This window comes from Podarcis muralis, chromosome 3 (genome assembly GCF_964188315.1).
Source record: "Podarcis muralis chromosome 3, rPodMur119.hap1.1, whole genome shotgun sequence".
In the NCBI taxonomy this organism is placed as follows: domain Eukaryota; kingdom Metazoa; phylum Chordata; class Lepidosauria; order Squamata; family Lacertidae; genus Podarcis; species Podarcis muralis.
Genome location: NC_135657.1, coordinates 12539119 through 12564931, shown reverse-complemented (window position 1 = coordinate 12564931; position 25813 = coordinate 12539119). Strand labels below are relative to the sequence as shown.

The window sequence follows — 25813 nt, the reverse complement described above, 5'->3', positions numbered from 1 at the left end:
CATATTGTGTATACTTTTTAAAATTCTTATTTTAAAAAAGCAACAGCTGCCAAATTAGTTGGGGGCCATTCTGGTTAATTGGATTATTCAGCCATTACTTCCTTACTACTTCCTTACCTAGTATCCAAGGCCCTAAGGATGAGGTAGTTTATGCTAACCGTGACTGAGCTAGCCCTCTTCCCAGGTTCCATAGCGGATTATTCTGTATAGCCTTCTCCACGATTTTCCCCAACCCTCTTTTAATGCCATCCAAGTTGCTGGCCATCCCTGCCTCCTGTGGGAGTGAGTTCCATAGTCCCACTATTATTATTATTAAAAATAATAACCTGGCACTGAAAATAACAGAGGTGGTGTCAGTCAAAGCTGCCCTGGGAACATGGATGTGGCCAGGATTTTTGTTGGGGAGGGCAAACTTTACGTTTGTTTGCCAGGGGTGCGGGGGGGTGCAGAACCTCAGCTAAAGGTAAAGATAAAGGGACCCCTGACGATTAGGTCCAGCCGTGACCGATTCTGGGGTTGCGGCATTCATCTCGCTTTATTGGCCGAGGGAGCCGGCGTACAGTCATGTGGCCAGCATGACTAAGCCGCTGCTGGCGAGCCAGAGCAGCGCACGGAAACGCCATTTACCTTCCCGCCGGAGCAGTACCTATTTATCTACTTGCACTTCGACGTGCTTTCGAACTGCTAGGTTGGCAGGAGCAGGGACCGAGCAACGGGAGCTCACCCCGTCGCGGGGATTCGAACCACCGACCTTCTGATCGGCAAGTCCTAGGCTCTGTGGTTTAACCCACAGCGCCACCCGCGTCGCAGAACCTCAGTTAGTTAAGTATTTTTATTTATTTTTATCAATAAAAATAAAAATAATTTCCCACCGGGCTACGCCCATGCCTGGGAAGTTATCTTATATGCTGGGTACAGGAAAGGTTTTCAAAGCAGGGGCCGGAAAGGGCACTGCTCTACGTCAAGTGGCAGGGAGTTCCAAAGGGCAGGCGCCGGCAACGCTAAGCCAAGCGAGCGGGTTCTTTAGCAGAATGCGGAGCGGGAGTTAACGCGGTATCCCTGTCGTGAGGGGCCCAGCCTGTATCCCCTTCCCCCTCGGCCACCTCCCATCCCTCCAGCAGAGAGCTTAGGGAGAAGTTGAAGCCTCTCCCAACTTCTTTTCTCCTCAGAGAGAGAAAGGGATGCCGGTGGCGGCTGCGCTCCCGGACTAGGCGGGCGGTCGCTATCCCGCGAAGCTTGAGCCTCCCGACTTTCCGTCGCGACCTCCGCCAGCTGAGGCTGCTCGAGCCGCTCTCGCGTCTTCTCCTCGGCGCTCTCGCTGACCTTTCCCCACCGGTGACGCTGCGCGGCGGGGGGGCGGCGGGTTGGTCTCCGGTGCCGGGTCTGGCGGTTGGACGCTTCCCTCACCATGTCTCGGGTCCTCAAGTCGGTGGATTACGAAGTGTTCGGCCGGGTGCAGGGTGATTATTATTATTATTATCGTTATTATTATTAATAATAATAAAGGAGGGGGAGGGGGAGTGTATTCGAATTACCAGGAGAAGAGAGGGGAAAGGGAGAGAGGGCGCATGCGCGAGGTTCCCTCAGGCTGTGGAAGCTTGCCGAGAGGGGGCGCGAGAAAGGGAGCGAATTCGCATGCGCGAGTACCGTCGCCTGAGGCGCATGTGCGGTTACGGGCAACGTTCGGAGTTCCTCCGCGAGCCAGAAGTGGAGCTTCCCCCTCCCCCGGCTACGCAGGGACTCTGCTGCGCATGCGCAACGTGCAGAGAAAGCAAAAACGTGCAAGGTGGTTGCTTTGGGTATCTTAACGCCTATTGATTTTGTTGCTTCGATTGTAAGAATTCCCCCCCCCCCACACACACTTTATTTCTTTCTCGTGCTTCGTTTACTGGTTTCAGGAGGAGCATCCCCCCCCCCAGCCTAAGACTGCAACTGCTATTATTTCAAATGGCTTAATAGGGTTGTTGTTGTTATTGCTGTTATTAAGGAGAGGAAATGCAAGAACCTCTGGCACAAAGAACCCTTCAGCGCGTATTTCGTCAGTGAATAACGTTGCACACAGCCTGGTTTGCTAAACAAAATTTAAAGTGTTGGTGCTGACCTTTAAAGCCTTAAACGAACTCAGTCCAGTATATCTGAAGGAGCGGCTCCACCACCATCATTCTACCTGGACACTGAGGTCCAGCGCTGAGGGCCTTCTGGAGGTTCCCTCACTGCGAGAAGCCAAGTTACAGGAAACCAGGCAGAGGGCCTTCTCGGTAGTGGCACCAGCCCTGTGGAATGCCCTCCCACCAGATGTCAAAGAGAAAAACAACTACCAGACTTTTAGAAGACATCTGAAGGCAGCCCTGTTTAGGGAAGCTTTTAATGTTTGATGCATTACTGTTCTTTAATATTTTGTTGGAAGCTACCTAGAGTGGCTGGGGAAGCCCAGCCAGATGGGTGGGGTATAAATAATAAATTATTATTATTATTAACATTGGTAATGAATAAGGGAGAAGCAGAGTAACAAAATGGAGCAAGGGGGAGGGGGAGATTAAAGACGTGTAAACAAGAGCTGTTGTGCCTGTAGGTTAAAGACACATTTAAAGGTAAAGGTACCCCTGCCCGTACGGGCCAGTCGTGTCCGACTCTAGGGTTGCGCGCTCATCTCGCTCAAGAGGCCGGGAGCCAGCGCTGTCCGGAGACACTTCCGGGTCACGTGGCCAGCGTGACTAAGCGGCATCTGGCAAGCCAGCACCAGCGCCACACACGGAAACACTGTTTACCTTCCCGCTATAAAGCGGTACCTATTTATCTACTTGCACTTAGGGGTGCTTTTGAACTACTAGGTGGGCAGGCGCTGGGACCGAACGACGGGAGCTCACCCCGCCGCGGGGATTCGAACCGCCAACCTTGCGATCAGCAAGTCCTAGGCACTGAGGTTTTACCCACAGCACTACCCGCAGTGAGACACATTTACTCACAAGCAAATCCAATTTATTTAATTTTATGTTTCTTACATTTAAATTCTGCCTTTCTTCCATCATGGGACCTCCCAAGTCATGTGGTTCTCAGGCAGCCTCCCATTCAGGGACAGAACAGATCTGAACCTATGGTACTTCGCTTCAGCTGAGTGGTGGAGATTATATACAGTGGGAAGACATGGAAAAAATTATCTTCTGTATATAGGATCCATAGCTAAAAGGTGGCCAGTATAGAGAGTGTATGACTAGATGTGAAGAGAATCCATAACATAGAAGTTAAGAATGTATGTACAATGACTTTGGATCCACCATGTATAAATTATATGTTGTATAGGGATCCCCCTGTACCCCGTTCATGAACTTCATTGACCTATCATCAGGAAAACAAATAACTTTATATTATAAGATGTTGCAGCTTCACTGTTAAATTTATTTGCTTACATAATTCAGCTTATACTGTATATATGAGTTGGAAACCCAATCCTAAACAAGTTTACTGTGACACAATTCATTCCGTTACATTCAACAGAGTTTCCTGCATTGCAGGTATCCTTAAATTTGCAGCTTTCATCCACAGGTGCTTAACCAATGTTATTATGGTGTAAGATACAAGGAATGGTAACCAGTTTCATACACTGGGCAAGATACATCTAAAGAGATATTTAATCCCATTGATTTCTGGGAAACAAAGCATATGCCATTTAAAGTAATGGGGCTGTTCCCTCCTGCTAATTGGCAGTGGGAAGCAGGATAATCAGGGAGGAGAATGGAAAAAGTGAATGCAACAGCACCAGGTAGTGGACAAAAATAATTGTTGTTGCTACATTTCCTGCATGGTACTGACTTCATCCTTTCCCCCCAGCTGCAGAAAACAGGCTAGTCAAAAGAAAACCTTTAAAAATGTCATTCTCTGGTCTCAGTTCAGCTCTTGTTGCATATAACTATTCAATTATGTTTATTTTATATATCCTGGCTCAGTGAGACTTTCAGGGCAGCTGATACACACATACACAAATCACAAATAAAACCACACAAATGCTGACAAAAATAAATTCTATAAGATTCTTGTAAAAACAAACATTTATTTACTTATTTCATTTTAGATTTACATAAATGTCACACAAACAACTTCAACAAGTAAGCGCATTGATTCTTACCAACCCAGCAAGTAAAATAACCAGTGAACTTCTAAATAATATTAAACAACTGCAACAAAACCTATAAAAGTATATAAAAATGCCCCCTGCATACGGCTGTGTATCTACATGAAATTCAGACACATTCATAAAGATCAGTGGCACACAGCTGAGCTTCATGATGGAAACACACACCCATTTCTACAGCAAATCTATCTCGCTTGCTACATCAGAAGACATAGGAGTTATTCATAATCATCTGATATTTTGCAAATAGTTATATCGAGCACAACAAAAACTTTGTGGCAAACATGCACCACTTACTATCAATGTTTCTGGCAGCCTGTTTCCTGAACATACTAAAATGTTGCTGTACTAGTTTGAATAAAAACATTTATTTATTTTAATGTTCTTTTTATTCTTTCCTAGGTGTCTGTTTCAGAATGGTAAGACAACATGAAGTACATCAATCTTTCATCACTGCTGTATCATATTTCTAAGAATAAAAATAAGGCCTGTGGCCTGTACAGAGACCCCAAGAGTCTATAATGCCAAGTTTTCAAAGCTAATCTGAACAGTTAAGTATTGTGTGCCTGTGGTATGTGTTTTAACGGAGATCCTTTTTTATAAAATGCAGTAGAACCCTGATTTTATGAAAACTAGTTGTATGAACAATACATTTATGAGCCATCTTACTCAACCAGATGAGAAAAAAGCACCATGGTACGTGTGCATGAACTTTAACTTTGTGCAAAGGTCTCATAGACTTACAAGTTTTTGCCCCTTGATCTTCCCGTGGCCCATATTCCCAAACATACAGCATGGAAAGATTGCGTATGAGCAACACGCCGTTTTTCACAGTGACCAAGAAACGCAAGCGAACTGTGCTCACTTTCCAAAGCAAAATAGAGATTGTGGAAAGGTTGGAGAAAGGCGAAACAGCAACAGTGTTGGCGGAGGAGTTTGGAATTGGGAAGTCCACAATTTCGCAACTCAAGAAAAACAAAGACACACTCCTGCATTTTGTCTCAACGATGGGGAGCGAAAATGGCAAAAAGAAGCGGAAGACGATGAAATGCGCAAAGAACTCGACGTTGGAAGATGCTCTCTATGCTTGGTTTTCCCACATGAGAAATATTGGTGAGCCAGTCTCAGGCCCACTTCTGTGTGAAAAGGCCTTAGAAATGAACAGGAAATTGAACGGCAACCCTGACTTCAAGGCTAGCTCAGGATGGCTGGCGCGGTTCAAGTCTCGCCACGGGATTCACCATCTTGGTGTTCATCATGAGAAGCTTTCTGCTGATCAGCCAGCCACTCAATGCCTCAAAAAAGATTTCAAAACAGAGGAGGACTCTGACACTGAGAGCATTTACAACACTGTTGTCGTTCCTGGACCCTCACATTCGGAAGCTTACAACGCATTAGAAATAGCTCTGCAGTGGCTGGAAGATCAAGAAGAAAGTGATGTGGTACAGCTCCTGTTTTTGAAAAGCCTGAGAGATTTGGCTGCAAAGAAGATAGCGAATTCTCTCAAACAAAAATAAGATCAGAACTTTTGGCAACAAGAAAAGACAATAATAAAAACTTGATTCTTGACGTAGTCCCGTGATAGATCTGTTGCTGTTGATAATGCACTGTATGACTGAAAAATAAATCAATAAGCATTGCAGTTTGTCTTTCTCACTCAAAGCACTGTAGCTGCTGTAATGCTCAGAAGCACAGTTTTCTGAACTTTATTTTATGAACTCCTATCTCCTCAATTAGTTCATAAAATCAGGTTCTACTATAAATACTGTAAATGTGGACACATGCTCCTGTTAAAATACAATGCCCTTGAAAACTAGACAAGGCTCTATTCCTCTATTGCCTCTATTCAAAGCTTGTGGAGGGTCTCTCTCTGGGCCAGATGTCCATCTGATAATTTTAAGTGGTGTTACTGAGAGCTTGTAGATAGCTTGATAATTTCTTTGGAAAATGTTAGCCTTTGAGTCTTGGTCTGAGCAAATGATTTTATTTATATGCTGGTGTTGGAAATGAAAGTAGAGCTCCAGAGATTTGCAAGTGATTTAAGAAATGGACCTTAATGGTTTAATTTCTTTCTTAATAGCTGGGCTCTTTGCAGCTAAGATCCCACCTATTCTCTTTTGCCACTTTTGGACATCTTGGGGGGGGGGTAGCTTTGGAAACAAAATGATACATGCTTTCAAGATGGGAAGTCGGAAACCATATACAACTGAGCTAATGTTAATTCAGTTTTTCCTTTTTAGTAGATTCCAATGAACTATGCAACATGTTCTGTGTGACCAAAGCAAGTTAATAACTATTCAGATACTAATGAGCTTTGTTCTGGCACATGCAGCACCTTCTCCTTCTCTGTGTCCCGCTATCAAACCCAGAAGTCTTAAATTAACCATAGTTTCCAGTTTTGTCCAAATTAGGAAACTGTGGCGAGCAAGTTGGGAACAAGCCAAGTTCTTACACCAACTTCAAATCACGGTTAGATTCTGGTTTGTTCTGAACTTGGTAACCACGGTTTCCCAGTTGGAACGCCAACAGTGAATGAAAGTTAAATGAAGACTTTCTGCCTTATTGCAGCATGCAACTTGTCTTTTTTCCCTTAGTAGTCCAACTTTGTCCTTTTAAACTTAAGATGCCTTGCAAATTATGTTAAGAGGAATATAATAGAAGTGCAAGCAGTGTACTGTAAAAGTATGCAAAATTTTATTTTTAAACAGCAGTGGGAGAATGTAACCTCAAATTCACTCTTCCAAGAAATGCCCCATCATAAAGTTCTAACTGCAGTTGTTAAGCACCCATGTCAACACTTGGATGATCTTACACAGGCATAGGCAAACTCGGCCCTCCAGATGTTTTGGGACTACAACTCCCATTGTCCCTAGCTAACAGGGCCAGTGGTCAGGGATGATGGGAGTTATAGTCCCAAACATCTGGAGGGCCGAGTTTGCCTGTGCCTGATCTTACATCTGTGTTTTAGAAGCCAGATATGAAACAGCCTTTTGGTTTTATACACAACTCCTTTGTTCCTTTCTTTGTTGCACACCTGGATGCAAAGCAAAGATTGCTAACTCACCATAGTTTCCTATTTTGCTGAACCAGGAAACTATGGTGGGCAGTTTCTACACAAGCCAGGATCTTTGTGTAGATGATCCTTTATAAATCATCGTTAATAAAGTTGGGTTTTGAATAATGGCTTGTTTCACAGCCAGTAACCATAATTTCTTGGTTTGGATGAAACAGGAAACTCTTGAGATTTCCACAAAATATGACTTTTGGGGGCTGCAACTCCATGTATGTTGGTCCTCTTGAATCCTTAGGAAAGAAATTGTGCAGAAAGAAATGTGATGTTTAAGGCTGAGCTGCATTATATGATTTCAGATACTGCATAAAATCTGTGTATCTTCTTCTTCTTTCCAACCCCCCCCCCCCCCCGTTACCCATAACCCTCAACCAGTATACAGAAGATAAAGCTAGGAAAATGGGAGTAGTTGGCTGGGTTAAAAATACCAGACAAGGGACGGTTACTGGCCAGGTACAGGGTCCAGAAGATAAAGTACAGGAGATGTAAGTACAGCGTTTCCTGAAACGTGTGCTGTGCTGGCTTCACTAACTTGCAGGATTGGTTAAAACGCTTCTGCCGATTAACAAAATGGTTTGGGGAAATGATATTGAAGCTCTAAACTGGACTTCCTCCAGGTCTTAAATGAAACAATTTGCTCACATGGACTTAACCTTGCGTTAAGTAAGTAGTTCGGTCAAGCCAATGATGTCTGTTAGCACAGTGGAGCTCCCCCAGTCCATGGCACTCCCTGTATCTGCTCTGGGGATCCTCTCAACCCTCTGGATCAGATTTGCGGATGGCGAGAAGAGGGAGAATGTTCCCATTGTGCTAGTGGTAATCTGCACACATGAAACTACAGTGGTACCTCGGGTTAAGTACTTAATTCGTTCCAGAGGTCCGTTCTTAACCTGAAACTGTTCCTAACTTGAAGCATCACTTTAGCTAATGGGGCCTCCTGCTGCTGCCGCGCCGCCAGAACACGATTTCTGTTCTCATCCTGAAGCAAAGTTCTTAACCCGAGGTAATATTTCTGGGTTAGCCGAGTCTGTAACCTGAAGCGTATGTAACCCGAGGTACCACTGTATTACATTGGATACTGCCCTAGATGTGTAAATTAGAGAGATTGGCTCTGTTGTCACTTCCAGATGACCAGCTTATTAAGCATTCACCCTAATTCATTTGCTCAAAGTGTGTAGAGGAAGTTAGACAACATTGGCTGTTTATCGAGCATTCATTCTGATGTGTTTCTTGGGGAGGTTTTCCAGCATTGCGTCAAATAATTATTACCCCATACTTTTCGGTGCATTTCCCTGTCACACTTCTTATTGCAAATGTCTGATTTTATTTTATTTATCACATTTATATACCACTTTTATCTTCCAAAAATCCCAGGGCGGTGCACATGATTCCCCTCCCCATTTCATCCTTTAGGCTAGGTTAGGCTAAGAGATGGTGACTGGGCCATTTGCTTCATGGCCGAGTGGGGATTTGAAGCCTGCTCGCCCAGTGTTGTGCAACAGCTCCATATCTGCTTTAATTGTACCACCTGGATTTGCTGGCATATGACTGAATCCCGCCTGAAAATAGCAATGGCTTACAAGCGCCCAGAGACAGAACGGTCTCTCGCCAAATGGTTTACTATTAAGGGAGCCAGCATAAATGCTGCAGCTGTGGCTTCCGTTTATGGAGGTGACATGTGACTTCTGAGGACGCCCACCTTCCTAAACAATCTGAAGTCTGCCCAAGCCCTGCAGAAAGAGGGGCTGCTGATAGAAGACCACCTTAGAGCTTTCATTTGCTAGGCACTGAAGGATTCCTATTAAGAGTCCTCCTTCCTTTGTTATATAGCTGTTTCCAGCTTTCTAAAGCGCAGGAGACGGGGATCTTTGGACAACCAGCCCATGTCTCTTGGCCCCAAGCAAAGGATGGCGTTCAAGGTGGAGTTGGGGCCTGCTGAGATCCCTTTTGGTTTGGGAGCTTGCTGATGACATCGTAGGCAAGCACATGTGATCTTTGATGAGAAGTTTGGACGCAATCATCTCCACACCCCCCCCCCCATTTGGCCATACATCATCAGTAGCCCCAGTCGTGCCTATGGGTCAAGCCTAAGCTATAGGAGTCAGAAGAAACAACGTGCGGAGCTTTTTCATTGGAAAATATTGCAGAGCTGTTTGAAGAATAAACTGAATCTGCACCATAGGGAGAGCAGGGGCTCCATAGAGTTCTGAGTTCCATAGAGTTGTTTTTGCAAATAGCCTGATACTTTCCAGATATTTAGACTGCAACTCCCATCAGCCGAGATCGATACACATCTGTGTGATTATTTTGCATGATTTGTCCTGCTGTTTTTACTATGGATCATTGTTTACTTTGGTTGTGATAATTAATCTAGTGGGTCAAGGAACTGTGCTTGGCACAGAAGTTCCAGCCCCAAACACTGACAATTGTATTCACACACCCCTCTGACCTCATTCATCAGCTGCTGCTCACACGCTTTTGAACAAATCTTCAAAAAATGAGGGATAGAAACTTGGTGGGTTTTTATTAAGTTGCACCCCAAACCACATTCTGAATTTCTGCATATTCATGGCATACATGCATTCATTATATAGCAGGCATAGTCAATATGGTGTCCTCAAGAGAATATTTGACTCCAACTCCCATCATCCACAGCCAAGATGGTTCCGTATTGGCTATCCCCAAAGAACATCCTGGATGGCCTGGGATGGATCCTGAATAACTTGAGCAGTCCTGCTGGGAGGTGAGGGTGCAGTCCCTTTTGTTGCCGGTTCCTCTTATAACGGTGTAAAAACAGAACTCCAAACGTGGCCAGGTGCCAAGACAAAAAGGGTGAGGGCAGAGGGTGGAGACTTGTTAGTCTAGTACTTGGAAGGAAGAAGACGAGAGTACTGAGTAATGCTGGGGAAACGGAATGCAATACATAAATCAAAGGCATTCTAATTCTGTTGTGTAAGGCTGATTAGAGGCAATTAGTTTGGTAGAAATGCTGTATTTCTGCCAAGATTGCTGATCGTTTCGCATAATACGTTAATTTATGTGTTGTTTTGATTTCAAGATAGGAATGTCATATTTTTATTTTTTTTGGTCTGGGGACGCAGATAAAGACCCAGGGATACAGTACTTTAAAAAAGGTGGTGGAGCAGCTTTTAAATTGATTGCATGGGGGAAGTCGAGAGGAGCTGATTCAGAACAAATCATCAGGTTGAGGGGGGAAATAATTATGATTGTTCAGGTGTGGGTGAGGTAGAACGAGACACTTAGAGGGCAGGAGCACACAGCAGCAATTCGGAGAGCCAAAGCTCTGTAGGGTAAAATGCATGTATCAAACACATTTGGAGAGAGGCCCTATTTATGTGCTGATGCACTAATGCTTGAGACTTCCAGGCCAAGATGTGTGAGTTGGAGGGTTGGGTCTTAAGACAAGACATAGATACAGTGGATATAAAGGAAACTTGGTGGATTGGAGAGAACCAGTAGGACACGGTTATCTCTGAATATAAACTCCATAGGAAGGGACAGAGAAGGGCATTCTGGGGGTGCTGGTGCTCTGTATGTCAAAGGGGAAGTTTGAAACCCCACAGAATTGCTGTGGGTGGTGATACCAGGATCCAGGAATAATTGAGTACTGGAGGAGGCATGTTGTCCTGGCTGAAACGCTCAGGGTCACCTCGAGATGGAGAATAAAAACGAAGAAGCATCCTAAAGAGGAAATGCTGGAGTAATGGTTGAACTTCAGTTCCCTTCAGCAACCCTGGACTTATAAGTGGCACCCAGGAGCTGATGCAAGCTGTAGGTGGTGTTAAACCGATATCTATCAGCACTATCTGATTTAACGGATATGTATAAAATCGTAACTGTAGAGTTGGAAGGGACCCTCAGGGTCATCTAGTTCAACCCTCTGCAATGTAAATGGAGAGTTGCCGAGAAAATGCGAGAATGTTGATCTAACAAAAATACATACCTTGTCTCAAAGATCACTCTCTGAGGACTGGAAAGTGGGCAGTGTAACAGCAATTTTTGAAATGGGATTTTGGGGGATCCAGGAACTTACGGTTTGTTTAGCGTAACACCTGTTTTAGGAAAACTGATGGGAAGTATTATCAAACATAAAATTAGAAAGCTTATGGATAAACAAGTTTTGCTGAAGCTGAGCTAGCATGGCTTCTCCAAGGACCTAACTTTCTGAGCTCTAGGTGGAGCTGTTTGATGGGTAATGGTAACACGCACCACACTTCTCATTGATGTTCACCTATTTTTAGCTGCCTCCTGAGACAATCTCTTCTTTCCCTGCAACATGGGATCTTTCCTCCTACTGCGTCTTAATAGTCCCTGTGTTGCCAATCAAAAAGGGCCATAGCTCAGTGGTAGAGCATCTGCTTTGCTTGCAGTAGTTCCCAATTTCAATCTCTGGGTAAAAAAAAGGTAAAGGTAAAGGACTCCTGGATGGTTAAGTCCAGTCAAAGGCGACTATAGGGTTGTGGTGCTCATCTCGCTTTCAGGCTGAGGGAGCCGATATTTGTCCACAGACAGTTTTCCAGGTCATGTGGCCAGCATGACTAAACAATGGAACACTGTGACAGAAACCAAAGCGCACGGAAACACCATTTACCTTCCCGCCACAGTGGTACCTATTTATCTACTTGCACTGGTATGCTTTTGAAATGCTAGGTTGGCAGGAGCTGGGACAGGGCAAGGGGAGCTCACCTCATCGTGGGGATTCGAACCGCTGACCTCCTGATGGGCAAGCCCAAGAGGCTCAGTGGTTTAGACCACAGCGCCACCCGCGTCCCCTTATCTCCAGGTGAGAGTAGGAGAGAACCCGACCTCAAATCCTGGAGAAGCTTTGCCACTCAGTGTAGACAGCACTGAGCTAGATTGACCAATGATCCGAACAAGCAGCTTCCTAAGAGAAGCAGCAGTTATTAGTGCCCCTTTTATTTTCACTGATTATGGGGAGATCATCATGGTAAATATATCACTACAGCAGAATGCTGTCACAAGCAATACAATGTGCACCTTTCTGCTCCTTCTTTTTCTTAGGGGCAGGGCATTTCAGAAGGGACGTCTTTTATAGATCAAGGAGAGGATACTGGACTCTTGCATCACCTAAATGCCACCTGTTTCATGTCCTTTATTATTGCTATTTTTAAGAGTGCATGTCAACCCAGCACACAGAAAAACATGGCCGTTCTTTAAAGCACAGCCCACATTAATGCATCCAAATGCCAACGGCTTGTCCTTAGAAAAGGGGTGAGGAAATGTCTTTGTCCCGAGGGCTACATTCCCTTATGGGCAACATTCTGAGGGCCACATGCCTGTGAGGGCCAGGGCATAAGTAGGCAGGGCATCAAATGCGAACTTCACTTTGGTACAGTAGGTTTGTTTCGACACCCAGCCAGCCTTCTCTATCCTCCCTCCAGGGAGGCAAGAGGCATGATATGAGCTCAAGGTTACCTTTCAGCCTGGCAAAAGTACTCAAGGAGGATGCAAAGCAGGGATGGGGAAGGGGCATGGCTGTCAACCGTCCCTTATTTGGCGGGAAAGTCCCTTATCCCAGCGCCGTGTCCTGCTGTCGTCCCTTATGTCCCTTATGATGTCCCTTAAATTTCCCCGGTTTCAAAGGAAGCAGCTCCTCTCCCTCCCACCCTGCCGGCCAGGGAGGAGGGAGGCTCCAACTGTGTTGCTTGGCTGCGTTGCTCACCCAATAAGGAGTCTAAGAACGAATGGGGGGTGGCGCTTGCATGCCTTGTGCCAATCAAATCGGCCGTGTTGCCTGAGGACTCGCCTTTGCTCAGCACTTCCCAGCGGAGAGGTGACGGTGGTTTTCCTTGCTGTGTCCCCTTTGCCAGGTTGCTGTGCTGTGGGAACCACTGCTTGAGGCTTCGTTTGGCTGCTGGCTGGGCTTTCTGCCTTTGGCTCGGAGGGGCTCAGAGGTTGAACCTCCCTGTGCTCTGAAAATCCCCTTTTTTGGCTGCTGATCCCTTATTTTCGAGGCTGCTGGTCCCTTATTTTCAAATCTGTAAGTTGACAGCTATGGGAAGGGGTAGAGAGTGTGTGGCCTGGGGAGATTCCTTGTTTGGTCCCCAGGCCTGAGGTTCGCCATATGTATCCCCAGTCCCCCAAGGCTAAACTGAACAAGCACATCTGCAGTGAATGTTGAAAAGGTCATGGCTGCAGGTGGAACCATCAGTAGGGCCTGTCCAGCAGATCTCAAGGCATGGCTTGGCAAATAGTGGAAGAGGTGCTTGTGACGTTAACATATGAGAGTGCTGGAGGTGAATTAGTTAAACAAGTTACCCAAGCAGAACCCGGGGGGTGGAGTCAGAGGGATTATAAAGCCAGCTCTGGGAGGGGCAAAAGGGGAGTTCGTTGGGTGGTTGGTTGGAGTGGGAGTGAATTGGGATAGAGTCTGTGGGTAGGTTGAGTTAAAGGTAAAGGGACCCCTGACCATTAGGTCCAGTCGTGGCTGACTCTGGGGTTGCGACACTCATCTCGCTTTATTGGTCGAGGGAGCCGGCATACAACTTCCGGGTCATGTGGCCAGCATGACTAAGCCGCTTCTAGCGAACCAGAGCAGCGCATGGAAACGCCGTTTACCTTCCCGCCGGAGCGGTACCTATTTATCTACTTGCACTTTGATGTGCTTTCGAACTGCTAGGTTGGCAGGAGCAGGGACCGAGCAACGGGAGCTCACCCCTTCTGATCGGCAAGTCCTAGGCTCTGTGGTTTAACCCACAGCGCCACCCGCGTCCTACGGTTGAGTTAGTGTAGCGAAATAAGCTGAGTCAGGACCAGTTAGGGGCTAGGAAGACGAGTAAACATCTGAGAGGTGGTTTAGTGAGTGAGAGCAGGTAATGGAAGTTATAGGTCTGGATAGGCACCCCATGATTGTAATTGACCGATACCATTTATGAAACCACACGCTTGTTAAACTGCAATAAATAAACAGAAGTTTATGTTCCAATTTAACCCTTACTGGACTCAGTATTGTCCCAGGTAGGGCCTGGGTGGTGGCAGCAAGAAATAAAGTGGTGGCACAGGGATCAATAGATGGTGAAACGTCCGGGGACCCTGTGTGATCGCCACAGTGCTTACTTATATATACCCTCATTCTCATTGAGCTCAGCCCTCACACAGGGAGGTAGAGAGAGATGCTCAGCTTCTGGTAGGCACCAGCCATCAAAGCCATTGTGTTCTCTGTGGCACAATGAGTCAGTGCATCTGGCTGTTAAACCAGAAGGTTGGTGGTTCGAGCCCACCCAGGGATGGCTGTGGGCAGGATTCCTGCAATGCAAGGGGTTGGACTAGATGACCCTGGGGTCCCTTCCAACTCTACAGTTCTATGATTCTATGATCCTCTCCAAGGTATTAGAGCTCTCTAAGGTATTAGAGCTCACTATTAGACTTTGAGACATCCCTTGCATGAAGTTTTAAAAGTCAATTCAAGTGCTTTGCAGTCTTGGGTCCCTGGACACTGAAGGACTACAACTCCCATTATGCTTGACTATTGGCTAGACTGGTTAAGGATGATGGGGGTTTGTCGTCCAACAACACCTAGAGACCTGTGGTTGACGAAACCGATTTTATCATTGTTCATTTAACTACTTCAAAATATTTCAGGGCAAAAACTGAGAAGACTCCTGTTTGGTTGATTTTTGCTTTTTGTTTTGGAGAGGCACAAATGGTGAGGCGTTCTTAGCTGTGCTATTTGATCTGTATTCCAAAAATGAAGCTGTTCCAATTGTTGCTATAGTAACCTGCCATGATACGACAGGCCTTCCTTTTTTTGGTGCGGAGCTTGTTCCACGTTTACGTTGCAGCATAATTCTCATTTCCAGAGCAGGAGGTAGGAAGCTTGCTGGAGGTGGAGGTAAATTTATTTTCCAGAGCAAGGACAAAATGTAAATTTAGAAGCGATTGAAAAAGGCTGTTCTTTGTTCCTTCCAGAGGCTATAAGTAGTAACCGTGTTCCTTAAGGGTATCATGCCTGATGGAAAATTTGAAGAGAGAGCTGGCAATTGATGAATATTGCCCCTCAGCTGAATTAACACCATTGGGATTTTCAATAATAATTCCAGCAGGGTTGCAAACTGACCAGGAAAGAAATGGCCTGGCCTGTGCTTTGTCTGCACTCTCTTAGTACCTTGGTCTGAAAAAGCAGGTGAAGCATGCATGCAGAAAAGCATCACTACCTTCTAAAGCAGACCTTTGTTGGCAAGGTGCCAACAAAGGTCCGTATAGTTAAAGCTGTGGTATTCCCAGTAGTGATGTATGGAAGTGAGAGCTGGACCATAAAGAAGGCTGATCGCCGAATAATTGATGCTTTTGAATTATGGTGTTGGAGGAGACTCTTGAGAGTCCCATGGACTGCAAGAAGATCAAACCTCTCCATTCTTCAGGAAATCTGCCCTGAGTAGTCACTGGAAGGACAGATCCTGAAGCTGAGGCTCCAGTACTTTGGCCACCTCATGAGAAGAGAAGACTCCCTGGAAAAGACCCTGATGTTGGGAAAGATTGAGGGCACAAGGAGAAGGGGACGACAGAGGACGAGATAGTTGGACAGTGTTCTTGAAGCTACCAGCATGAGTTTGACCAAACTGCGGGAGGCAGTGGAAGACAGGAGGGCCTGGCGTGCTCTGGTCCAGGGGGTCACGAAGAGTCGGACACGACTAAACGACTAAACAACAACAATCTTCTAAAGCAGGCTTCCTCAACCTCGGCCCTCCACATGTTTTGAGACTACAATTTCCATCATCCCTGACCACTGGTCTTGCTAGCTAGGGATCATGGGAGTTGTAGACCAAAAACATATGGAGGGCCGAGGTTGAGGAAGCCTGTTCTAAAGTCTGTGGAGAAAGCTGCTGCTAAAGGTACAGGAACAGCATCCAGGGGGAAAAAGTTGGCAATGTTAGATTTCTGTTTTGGTCACGTCCCACTGTACCAGAGCCTTGGAAAGAGGAGGCTTGAGGCTTAAGAAACCAAACCAGCTGCTGAATGTCTGTCCGGCTCCTGTGTCTTTAACAGCAACTTGATCTGCAGATACGGGAAAGTTACAATGCTTATCTGCAAGCCATGACAAGGTTCACCTGGTGATTTACTCTGATTAAGCCACTGTTAAAGACAGAAGAGAATATTCAAGCTTGGTCAGACTATAGGCCCATCTCGTCAAGCATCATGTGTCCAGTTGTGGCCAGCCAGATGTTTTGTGGGAAATCATCTGCTGACAAGGCCACAGGCATGCCCTTCCATCAGTTGCCCCATCAGTGAGGCGGAAAAGCACCCACTTCAGCCACCAGTGCTGCACTCCCACGGAGAAACTGGGAGGCTGGGTGTCCAATCCTGACATCCATTGAAATATGCACGTGTTGAAGGGGCTGTGTTCAGTGTGGGAGACACTGAGGCAGTGCACCCTGGGCAAGAAGCCTTATGCACTGTATATTCAAGGGGGGAATATATATGGAGACTTTATGCGGGCACCATAGGAGATATTGGCAGGCACACTGGCACCAGTGGGCACCACGTTGACAACCTACTGCCCCAAGGCAACCAAGCAGCGTGTAAGGATGTCTTGCCCTGAATCTCCTATTCAACCATTCCATAGGCTGATTCCAAATTCCAGTAATTTGATTCAGCAAACGTTCTGGTCGATGCTTATCCTCATTGCTTCATATGTTGCTTGAGTTGAACTGACTACTGATCTGTTTCCAGGTTCAGTTCAAGGACCCTGAAAGCCCTGAATAGATTTGGGTCAGGCTATCCAAATGACCGTCTCTTTCCCTATGATCCAATGCACCCTTGTAAGATCTGCTGGGAAAGCGCTGTTATGTGTCCTGAGGACTGTAAATGACATTAGAATGCAAGAAGAAATTGGATGAATGGTGGAGGTTTTCCGGGAGTTTTGTTTTAAAGAAAATTGCAAGTGTGGTTTGGATCAGGACCTTTGCCCCTGCAGTGCCCTCCTCCCACAGTGGCTGCATGCTCTTAACCCAGGCATAGGCAAACTCCGTCCCTCCAGATGTTTGGGACTACAATTCCCATCACCCCTAGCTAACAGGAGCAGTGGTTAGGGATGATGGGAATTGTAGTCCCAAACATCTGGGGGGGGTGGAGTTTGCCTATGCCTGCCTTAACCTGTTCAGTGCAGGAAAGCAAAGCTGACAATTTTGAGTTCTTCTCCAAAGTTTCATACAAACCGGCATACACACACACACACACACACACACACACACACACTTTCTGTTAGAATTTTTGCAAGCCCTGGTTGATCATGTACATTGCTTGCAGTAGGGCCTAGGTCTGCTATCCCCAGCTGGGTGCCCTTTGGGTGTTTTGGACTACATATCCCATCAGCTCAAGCTGTGTTAGGGTTGATGGGAGTTATGGTGCAAAATATTTGGAGGGTATCAAATTGGGAATGCTTCCATAGGTTCATCAGTCCCCAGAATCTCTTGCATCAAGCAGCGATCAATGATGAAAGACTTCTTCCTGAGACTGACCCTTAAAGAGCTGCTACCAGCCAGAGTACACAGTGCTAGGCTAGATGAACAAATAGTACCCCCAGGCAAAAGTCACCTTTCGATGTTCCCATTTCCTTAAACTTTGTCTGATATTGTTTGCACCCAATTTGAAGGCCTGTGTACCCATTTTAAATGCTGGCAATTAAAGTACCTAATCAACATGTATTAACGATTCTCTCCAAACTCATGGAAACCAAATTCCCACGGAGCTGCTGTCCCTCATTTGTATGAATGTGACAAAATTCTTTCTGCCAGCTGAAGGCTTAATACAATCTCTTAATTAGGATTTTGCAGAACGTCTCCTCGCAGAAGCTGAATCATGACATTTTCTTGGCTCTTAAAGGTCATTTTGCATGGAAATGCCACAAGCTTTGCTAGCTAGCTAGCAATTGTATATTAGTCCCCCCCCCCCCCCACTTTCAAAATGCATTCACAGCAGAGTTGTGGAGTTTATGCTCTTAGGGACGTCCCAAAAGCCATTATTTACTATTCCAAAATCTGTAATTAACTTCCATAATTTTAACGAATGTTACTTCCAGCTCACCTTCCATATTAATCTTTTTCTACAGCGTCTCACACCCAATTTTGGACATAAAGGTAAAGGGACCCCTGACCATTAGGTCCAGTCGTAGCTGACCCTGGGGTTGCGGCACTCATCTCGCTTTATTGGCCGAGGGAGCCGGCGTACAGTTTCCGGGTTGTGGCCAGCATGACTAAGCCACTTCTGGCAAACCAGAACAGCGCACGGAAACACCGTTTACCTTCCCGCTGGAGCAGTACCTATTTATCTACTTGCACTTCATGCTTTTGAACTGCTAGGTGCGCAGGAGCTGGGACCGAGCAACGGGAGCTCACCCCATCGCGGGGATTCGAACCTCCAACCTTCTGATCGGCAAGTCCTAGGCTCTGTGGTTTAACCCACAGATCCACCTGCGAATTTTGGACATACACCTCTTCAAAGAGCATGTCCATATTAATACTGGCAACAAACAGCCCAATCTAGCCCAAAGAGTTATGTCTCGTTGATTTCCATGGGAGAATTAAGCAACTATTTTAAGGCTGCAGTCCCTGTACCCAGGTACCTTGGTGTAAGCCTTAGAGAACTCAACAGGAGTTACTTCTATGCACCCTGGACCACAAGAAGCCCATTCAACAGCCCGCTGTGAAAAATTTGCAGCACACTTTGCAGACAAAGTTGCTCGGATCCGCTCTGACTTGAGTGCTGTAGTTGAATCAGGTCCTGTGGATGTGTCTGGATGTTGCTTGTCCTGTGACAATGAAAGCATTTCAGTTTGCGGAGCCTGAGGATGTGGGCAGCATCCTTAGAGAGGCGAGAGCCACCATGTCTGTGCTATATAACCTTGCCCATCCTGTAAGGTAGGTTCGACTGGGCGTCAGTGACAGGTTGAAGCTCACCCTGTGAGCTTCAGGACTGAGCGGAAATTTGAACCCTGGTCTCCCAGTTCCTAAGTCCAACCCTCTAACCCAGAGCTTTCCAAACTTTTCATGTTGGTGACACGCTTTTTAGACATGCATCATTTCGCAACACTGATTCTGTTGTGCTAGCAAACCTGGGGTTCAACTAACCCCTTTCCAGCCCCGGGAGGTGCATGGGGAGAGTTCGCATGACACACCTACACCCTACAGCCGACACACAGTTTGGAAAGCTGTGCTCTAACCACTATAGAACACTATCTTTCATCTGTGTGTGTGTGTTGTGTTGTGTTGTGTTTCCCAGATTCCCCGCAGGCTCCTATGGAATGCTCGCCTATCCTTCCCTCTGTTATGTACTGAGCTGAATAGGATCCAAATTGCAGCAGCCTGATTGGTCCTAGAACAATAGGATCCAGAATGCAGCAGTCTGATTGGTCCACAGGAGCCACCCAATCCAACTCCAGGTGGAAGTGAAGCCGCAACCTGATTGGCCTACAGGAGAATCCCAGAATCAGACAATCACGTGCGACCCATTGTGTAAATAATGTATATAAAGCAGACATTTCGGGAGAACTTGCATTCCTCACTACTATGAGCTGAATAAAGAGCATGAAATCCACACTCGACTCTGAGTATATTTCACCTCTCTATTCATTTTCATCCCTGTGCCCTCAGGAGGCCTCCGTTGCAACCTTTCCACCCCCACGTCGCTGGGAGGATCAGGCGCAGGCTGCCCTGGCTATGAACTCCCCCCCCCCCATTATTATTATTCCATCAGTTGTTTTTGGCTCCAGGCTCTCCGTCCCACTCCCTTTGAGAAAGCGCGAAGGAGAAAAGAGGAGAGTGATGGCAATAGCACGAAGGAGGCCAGGGAGAAGCACTCAGGAGTCAAGAGCCCGAGCCGCTTGGCATGCAGAGCGCGCTGGCAGTGTCAGGGCATGAATTAAAGCCCACTGTAGTCAAAGGCTCTTCAATGCACTCGTGCGTTAGTCAGTTTGCTCCCTGTGTCAGCACTTTCCCCAGCTTGGAGTGCCTTTGTGTTCTTTAGCTGAGCTATAGAAGCTGCCCTTTAAAGGGAAGAACATGAAAGGGGCCCCAATACATCCATGGCAGCTGCTCTGCATACAGAAAGCACTAGTTTAATCCATCCCTGTCCTCTCCAGATGAAGTGGTATTTTGGATAGCCGGGTTACAAATACTACTACTACTACTAATTTATTATTTATACCCCGCCCATCTGGCTGAGTTTCTCCAGCCACTCTGAGCGGCTCCCAATCAAGTGTTAAAAACAATACAGCATTAAATATTAAAAACTTCCCTAAACAGGGCCGCCTTCAGTTGTCTTTTAAAAGTAAAATAGTTGTTTATTTCCTTGACATCTGAAGGGAGGGCATTCAACAGGGCAGGGGCCACTGCCCAGAAGGCCCTCTGCCTGGTTCCCTGTAATCTCACTTCTTGCAGCGAGGAAACCGCCAGAAGGCCCTCAGCGCTGGACCTCAGTGTCCGGGCTGGATGATGGGGTGGAGACGCTCCTTCAGGTATACAGGACCGAGGCCGTTTAGGGCTATTAAAGATCAGCGCCAACACTTTGAATTGTGCTCAGAAACGTACTGGGAGCCAATGCAGATCTCTCAGAACCGGTGTTATGTGGTCCTGGTGGCCACTCCCAGTCACCAGTCTGGCTGCCACATTCTGGATTAATTGCAGTTCCCGGGTCACCTTCAAAGGTAGCCCCACGTAGAGCGCATTGCAGTAGTCCAAGCGGAAGATAACTAGAGCATGCACCACTCTGGCAAGACAGTCTGCAGGCAGGTAGGGTCTCAGCCTGCGTACCAGATGGAGCTGGTAGACAGCTGCCCTGGACACAGAATTGACCTGCGCCTCCATGGACAGCTGTGAGTCCAGAATGACTCCCAGGCTGCGCACCTGGTCCTTCAGGGGCACAGTTACCCCATTCAGGACCAGGGAATCCCCCACCCCCACCCACCCCCTGTCCCCCCAAAACAGTACTTCAACCTCAATCTGTTAGCCGCCATCCATCCTCCAACCGCCTCCAGGCACTCACACAGGACCTTCACTGCCTTCAAATGCAACGAGAACTGAAGCCATTTGGACCCGTGGTCTTGTTTAGGGGATGGACGAATCCTATCAATTTTCATTTCGCCTAAGTGTCTCATTATTCCAGCCTTAAATTCAGTTTGCAACATTCCCTCGCTCCCTCCCCTTTACGCCTTCCCTCCCACGTAAGTTGACTATCTATGTCTGATCTTAAGCTTAAGCACTCTCAACAGAAATGGACATGCTACTTAGAGGAAGAATTGCATTTCCCCAGCAGCAAAGTCTTTGCATCCAGTGGAAATGCTGTTCCCCTTGCACCATGGGCACTTCCTGTAGAGGAGACAACCGGAAGCTGCACAACAAATCACTAACCACACATTTACTGAAAAAAAGAATAAATGAATGATCAGATGACCGGGAAACTAATTAGGAAACTGATTCACAAGACTGTATATTTAATTATTTTCTAACATTTATATCTCAAGTGGCATGGAACCCAAGTCAGTATCCAGGCACTGACCAAATCCTGACCTGCTTAGCTCCAGGAAAGTGATGGCCTCACGTGTCTTCAGACTATACTCTGTTTCTGCAGTTACCAAGATCCAAAGATCTACATTAGACAAATTTATGGACTTAGGCTTACTGAGTGTGATTTTTTATTTATTTTTTATTGGGAAAGACTACAACATCATATCTAAATATGCTTTTCAAATTTCCCCAACAGTCTTTTTCTTCTTCTTTGGCGATCACTCGTAGCTGAGTAAGATTGTCTTCCATAAACACGGTTTTAACAGTGAGTCCGTAAGTGACTGTGAAGGCCAATTCTAGATCCACACATCCTTCCACAGTGGAGACATAGGTTTCTGGGTGGGAGTTCATCACGGTGTGGATTTGCCAAGCATGCCTTCCTCTTAGCACGTTTCTCCCTTTCGTCCTGAGTTCGAGTGTCTTCAAAGCCCATGACACCTTTGGTAAAGGCTGTTCTCCAATTGGAGTTCTTGCAGGCAAGTGTTTCCCAATTGTTGGTGTTAATACTACTTTTTTTTTTAAGATTTGCCTTGAGACAGTCTTTAAACCTCTTGTTGACTACCGGCATTATGCTTTCCATTTTTAAGTTCAGATTAGAGTAGTTGCTTTGGAAGACAATAATCAGGCATCTGCACAACATGACCAGTCCAACAAAGTTGACGTTGAAGAATGATTGCTTCAACACTGGTGATCTTTGCTTCTTCCAGTACACTGGCATTAGTTCACCTGTCTTCCCAAGCGATCTGTAAAAATTTTTGGAGACACCATTGATGGAATCTTTCGAGGAGTTGGAGATGACGTTTATAAGTGGTCCATGTTTCACAAGCATACAGTAAGGTTAGTAGTACAATAGCTTTGTAAACAAGCATTTTGGTTTCCCAGCGAATGTCCCGGTCCTCAAACACTCTGCACTTCAATTGGGAGAAAGCTGCACTCGCCTAGCTCAGGCGATGCTGGATTTCGGCATCCATGTCAGCCCTTGTGGATGCTATTGCACTGTGCTGGAAAGAACATTACCAACATCTCCTTAACCACAACTTCCCAACAGTGGTTTGTGAGGAAAGCTGCTTCTTCCAAAAACTGAAGTCCAAGTTCCTCCATAAACAAAGGGTGTACCATTTTTCAATGTTTGCCAGTATTCCAAGAGTGGGGAAATCCAGCTCACCCACTTCCAGCATGGAGCGCTCAACAAATTATCCCCCCGAGGGAAGGCTGCCCTGGACGAGTGAAAAAGAAAGGTCTCCCACTCCCAAGTTCACAATTCGTACTGAAAAGGACAAACCATGCTAAACCCTTGATTTCATGTGTGGGGAATGTTCGCTCGTTAATTTCTTTTGTTCCCTAAGCAGTCATCCTTGGTGAAGAGGAAGCGAATGTTTTATCTTACATGTGTCCAATGGCTTCTTTCCAGTGAGTTGGCTTCATTTCTCAGGCAGGTCTGAAAATCCTCACTTGCTGTGCTCTCTGCTTTCCGAGCCACCAGGACAATTTTCCTAGAATCGTTACCTCTGGGAAATGAAACAGAGCCTTCCTTAGATTGGCAAGCGATGCAGGGTGGAGCAAATTCTTTTCAAATGTCCTCTTCTAAGAAAGCGAAACTCTCAGGGACTTCAAGTTGTGCCAACTGGGATTAATTGTCCGGATGATTTACAGCGTGAGGTGGAGTTCCTATCAGTAAGGGTCCACTCCTTGAACAGGGTGGGCCTCTAGCTGTCTGTTCTACCCTAAAAAAAAGAAAGAAAGAAACAATGAGAGAGTTTTTGGACTTAAAATTTCTGGAAGAAATCCTGAAACAATTCACTCTCTGCAATGAAGTCCTTCGTATTATTGTTTCATTGTTCATTCTTCCTCTTAGAGTCAAAGTCAGGCTTATGGATATACCAAATCTTCCACAAATAATATTTGTACTCAGAGTGGCTTGCAGAAAATAAAAGATGGTGACCAGCTCCCCTGTACTGTCAGTGCAAGGAATTTTGCCTGTGCAATAAGACTTCCTCCCTTCTCCTCCTTGTGTGCATGCACTGTGCCTTTTCCAAATCTGCTCCAGGGGGTTGGGGTAATCTCCCAAACAGTTTTAAGGAGTGAAATATACTCGGAGTCGAGTGTGGATTTCATGCTCTTTATTCAGCTCATAGTAGCGAGGAATGAAAGTTCCCCCAAAATATCTGCTTTATATACATTATTTACACAATGGGCTGCACGTGATTGGCTAATTCCGGGATTCTCCTGTAGGCCAATCAGGTTGCGGATTCACTTCCACCTGGAGCTGGATTGGGTGGCTCCTGCGGACCAATCATACTGCTGCATTGTTCTAGGACCAACCAGACTGCTGCATTTTGGATCCTATTCAACTCAGTACATAACAAGGGTTATGCAGTAGGAAAAGAGGGAAGAAAGACCCATTGTGGTAGCATAAATCCTTCCACTGATGGGAAGCTTACTTTGCACTATACAGTGGTACCTTGGTTTAATAACTTAATTCGTTCTGGAGGTCCGTTCTTAACCTGAGGTACCACTTTAGCTAATGGGGCCTCCCGCTGCCACCCCACCACCGCCGCATGATTTCTGTTCTCGTCCTGAAGCAAAGTTCTTAACTCGAGGTATTATTTCTGGGTTAGCGGAGTCTGTAACCTGAAGCATCTGTAACCTGAGATACCACTGTAGTTCATAAACAGGGCTGTTCGTAAACTGAGGCACCACTGTATGTGCTTAGAAGTAACACTATTATACAGTGGTGCCTCGCAAGACGAAATTAATTCATTCCGCAAGTCTCTCCGTCTTGCGAGTTTTTCGTCTTGTGATGCACGGTTTCCCATAGGAATGCATTGAAAATCAATTAATGCGTTCCTATGGAAACCGCCTTCAGACCAGGTCCGGGGACAGTCTGTCCCCCGACCTCTTCTGAAGGCTGGGGGGGGGGAACAAGGGCTTTTCTTCCCACCCCCAGCATTTTAAAAAACCCCGGGACAGCGGAGGACTTCTCCGCTGTCCGGGGCGATCTTAAAATGCTGGCGGGCGGCATTTTAAAATCGCCCCGGGACAGCGGAGGACTTCTCCGCTGTCCGGGGCAATTTAAAAGCCCCTGGGAAGGCAGGCAGGGGGGACAAAGACTTTTGCCCCCCGCCAGCCTTCAGAAGAGTTCCAGGACCTCTTCTGAAGGCGGGCGGGGGGCAAAAGTCTTTGCTCCCCCCCCGCCTGCCTTCAAAAGCCTTCCGGGACAGCGGAGAAACGCGCTGCATTTCTCCGCTCTCCCGGGAAGGCAGGCAGGGGGGAACAAAGACTTTTGCCCCCCGCCGGCCTTCAGAAGGTGTTCCCGCCCCGCCGCCCGGCTTCGGAGGAGGTCCGAGGACAGTGGGGAAGACGCGCTGCGCTTCCCCGCTGTCCCGGAGTTTTCCCTATGGGCTTTCGTCTTGCGAAGGAAGCCCATAGGGAAATTCGTTTTGCGAAGCGCCTCCAAAACGGAAAACCCTTTCGTCTAGCGGGTTTTCCGTCTTGCGAGGCATTCGTCTTGCGGGGCACCACTGTACATGAAAATATAATATTATTTTAAAAACAGCTTTAAAATGGGTTTTTTGTATTATTCAATAAGTTATAGGTACAGTACAACAACAATGCATACCGGAGTAAAGCGTCCGGAAAAAAAGCACACCTTAGTGAAAATAATGTAGAAAAGTCCATTATATATTAAGTAGAACCAGTGCTATAGTAGCACCCACCTGACAGGCACCGGAACTGAGTTCCGATGAGTTCCAGCTGAATAAAAAAAGCCCTGGGGAGAACTGTTTTGCAAAAAAAAATAAGCACATTAGGCAAAATTGCATACAAAAATGTGTGCGCAAGGAAAAAAATTGCAGTCAACTGATGAATTTCCATGAGTAATTAAGAAAAAGCAATTTGATGTGGAGAAAGTGTGGGAAAGGAGATATGGGAAGGAACCAAAATCGACAGAATCATCCATCCCTACTATACATCCATATTTTATTTATTTTTAGTACAGCTCATTGATTTAAAGATTGCAGTTCAGTCCCCAGCTCTTCAAAAGAAGCTAGGGTCAGCACAAGATATATTTCTGCT

General features: G+C 46.2%; 1 protein-coding gene across 2 annotated transcripts in view; it reads left to right on the top strand.

The window, feature by feature from the left end:
- Window positions 1-1126: 1126 nt before the first annotated feature.
- Window positions 1127-25813, top strand: part of ACYP2 (acylphosphatase 2) — a 70678-nt gene continuing 45991 nt past the window's right edge. Inside the window, exons 1-3 of one of the 2 annotated variants that reach the window (XM_028725085.2) lie at window positions 1177-1460; window positions 4532-4548; window positions 7575-7684. In XM_028725085.2, the coding sequence (XP_028580918.1) occupies window positions 1409-1460; window positions 4532-4548; window positions 7575-7684 (179 nt within the window). In that variant the 5' untranslated portion in view covers window positions 1177-1408. Of the gene's footprint in view, window positions 1461-4531; window positions 5769-7574; window positions 7685-25813 lie in introns of those variants that run through there. The other variant, XM_028725084.2, reaches the window with a different exon arrangement.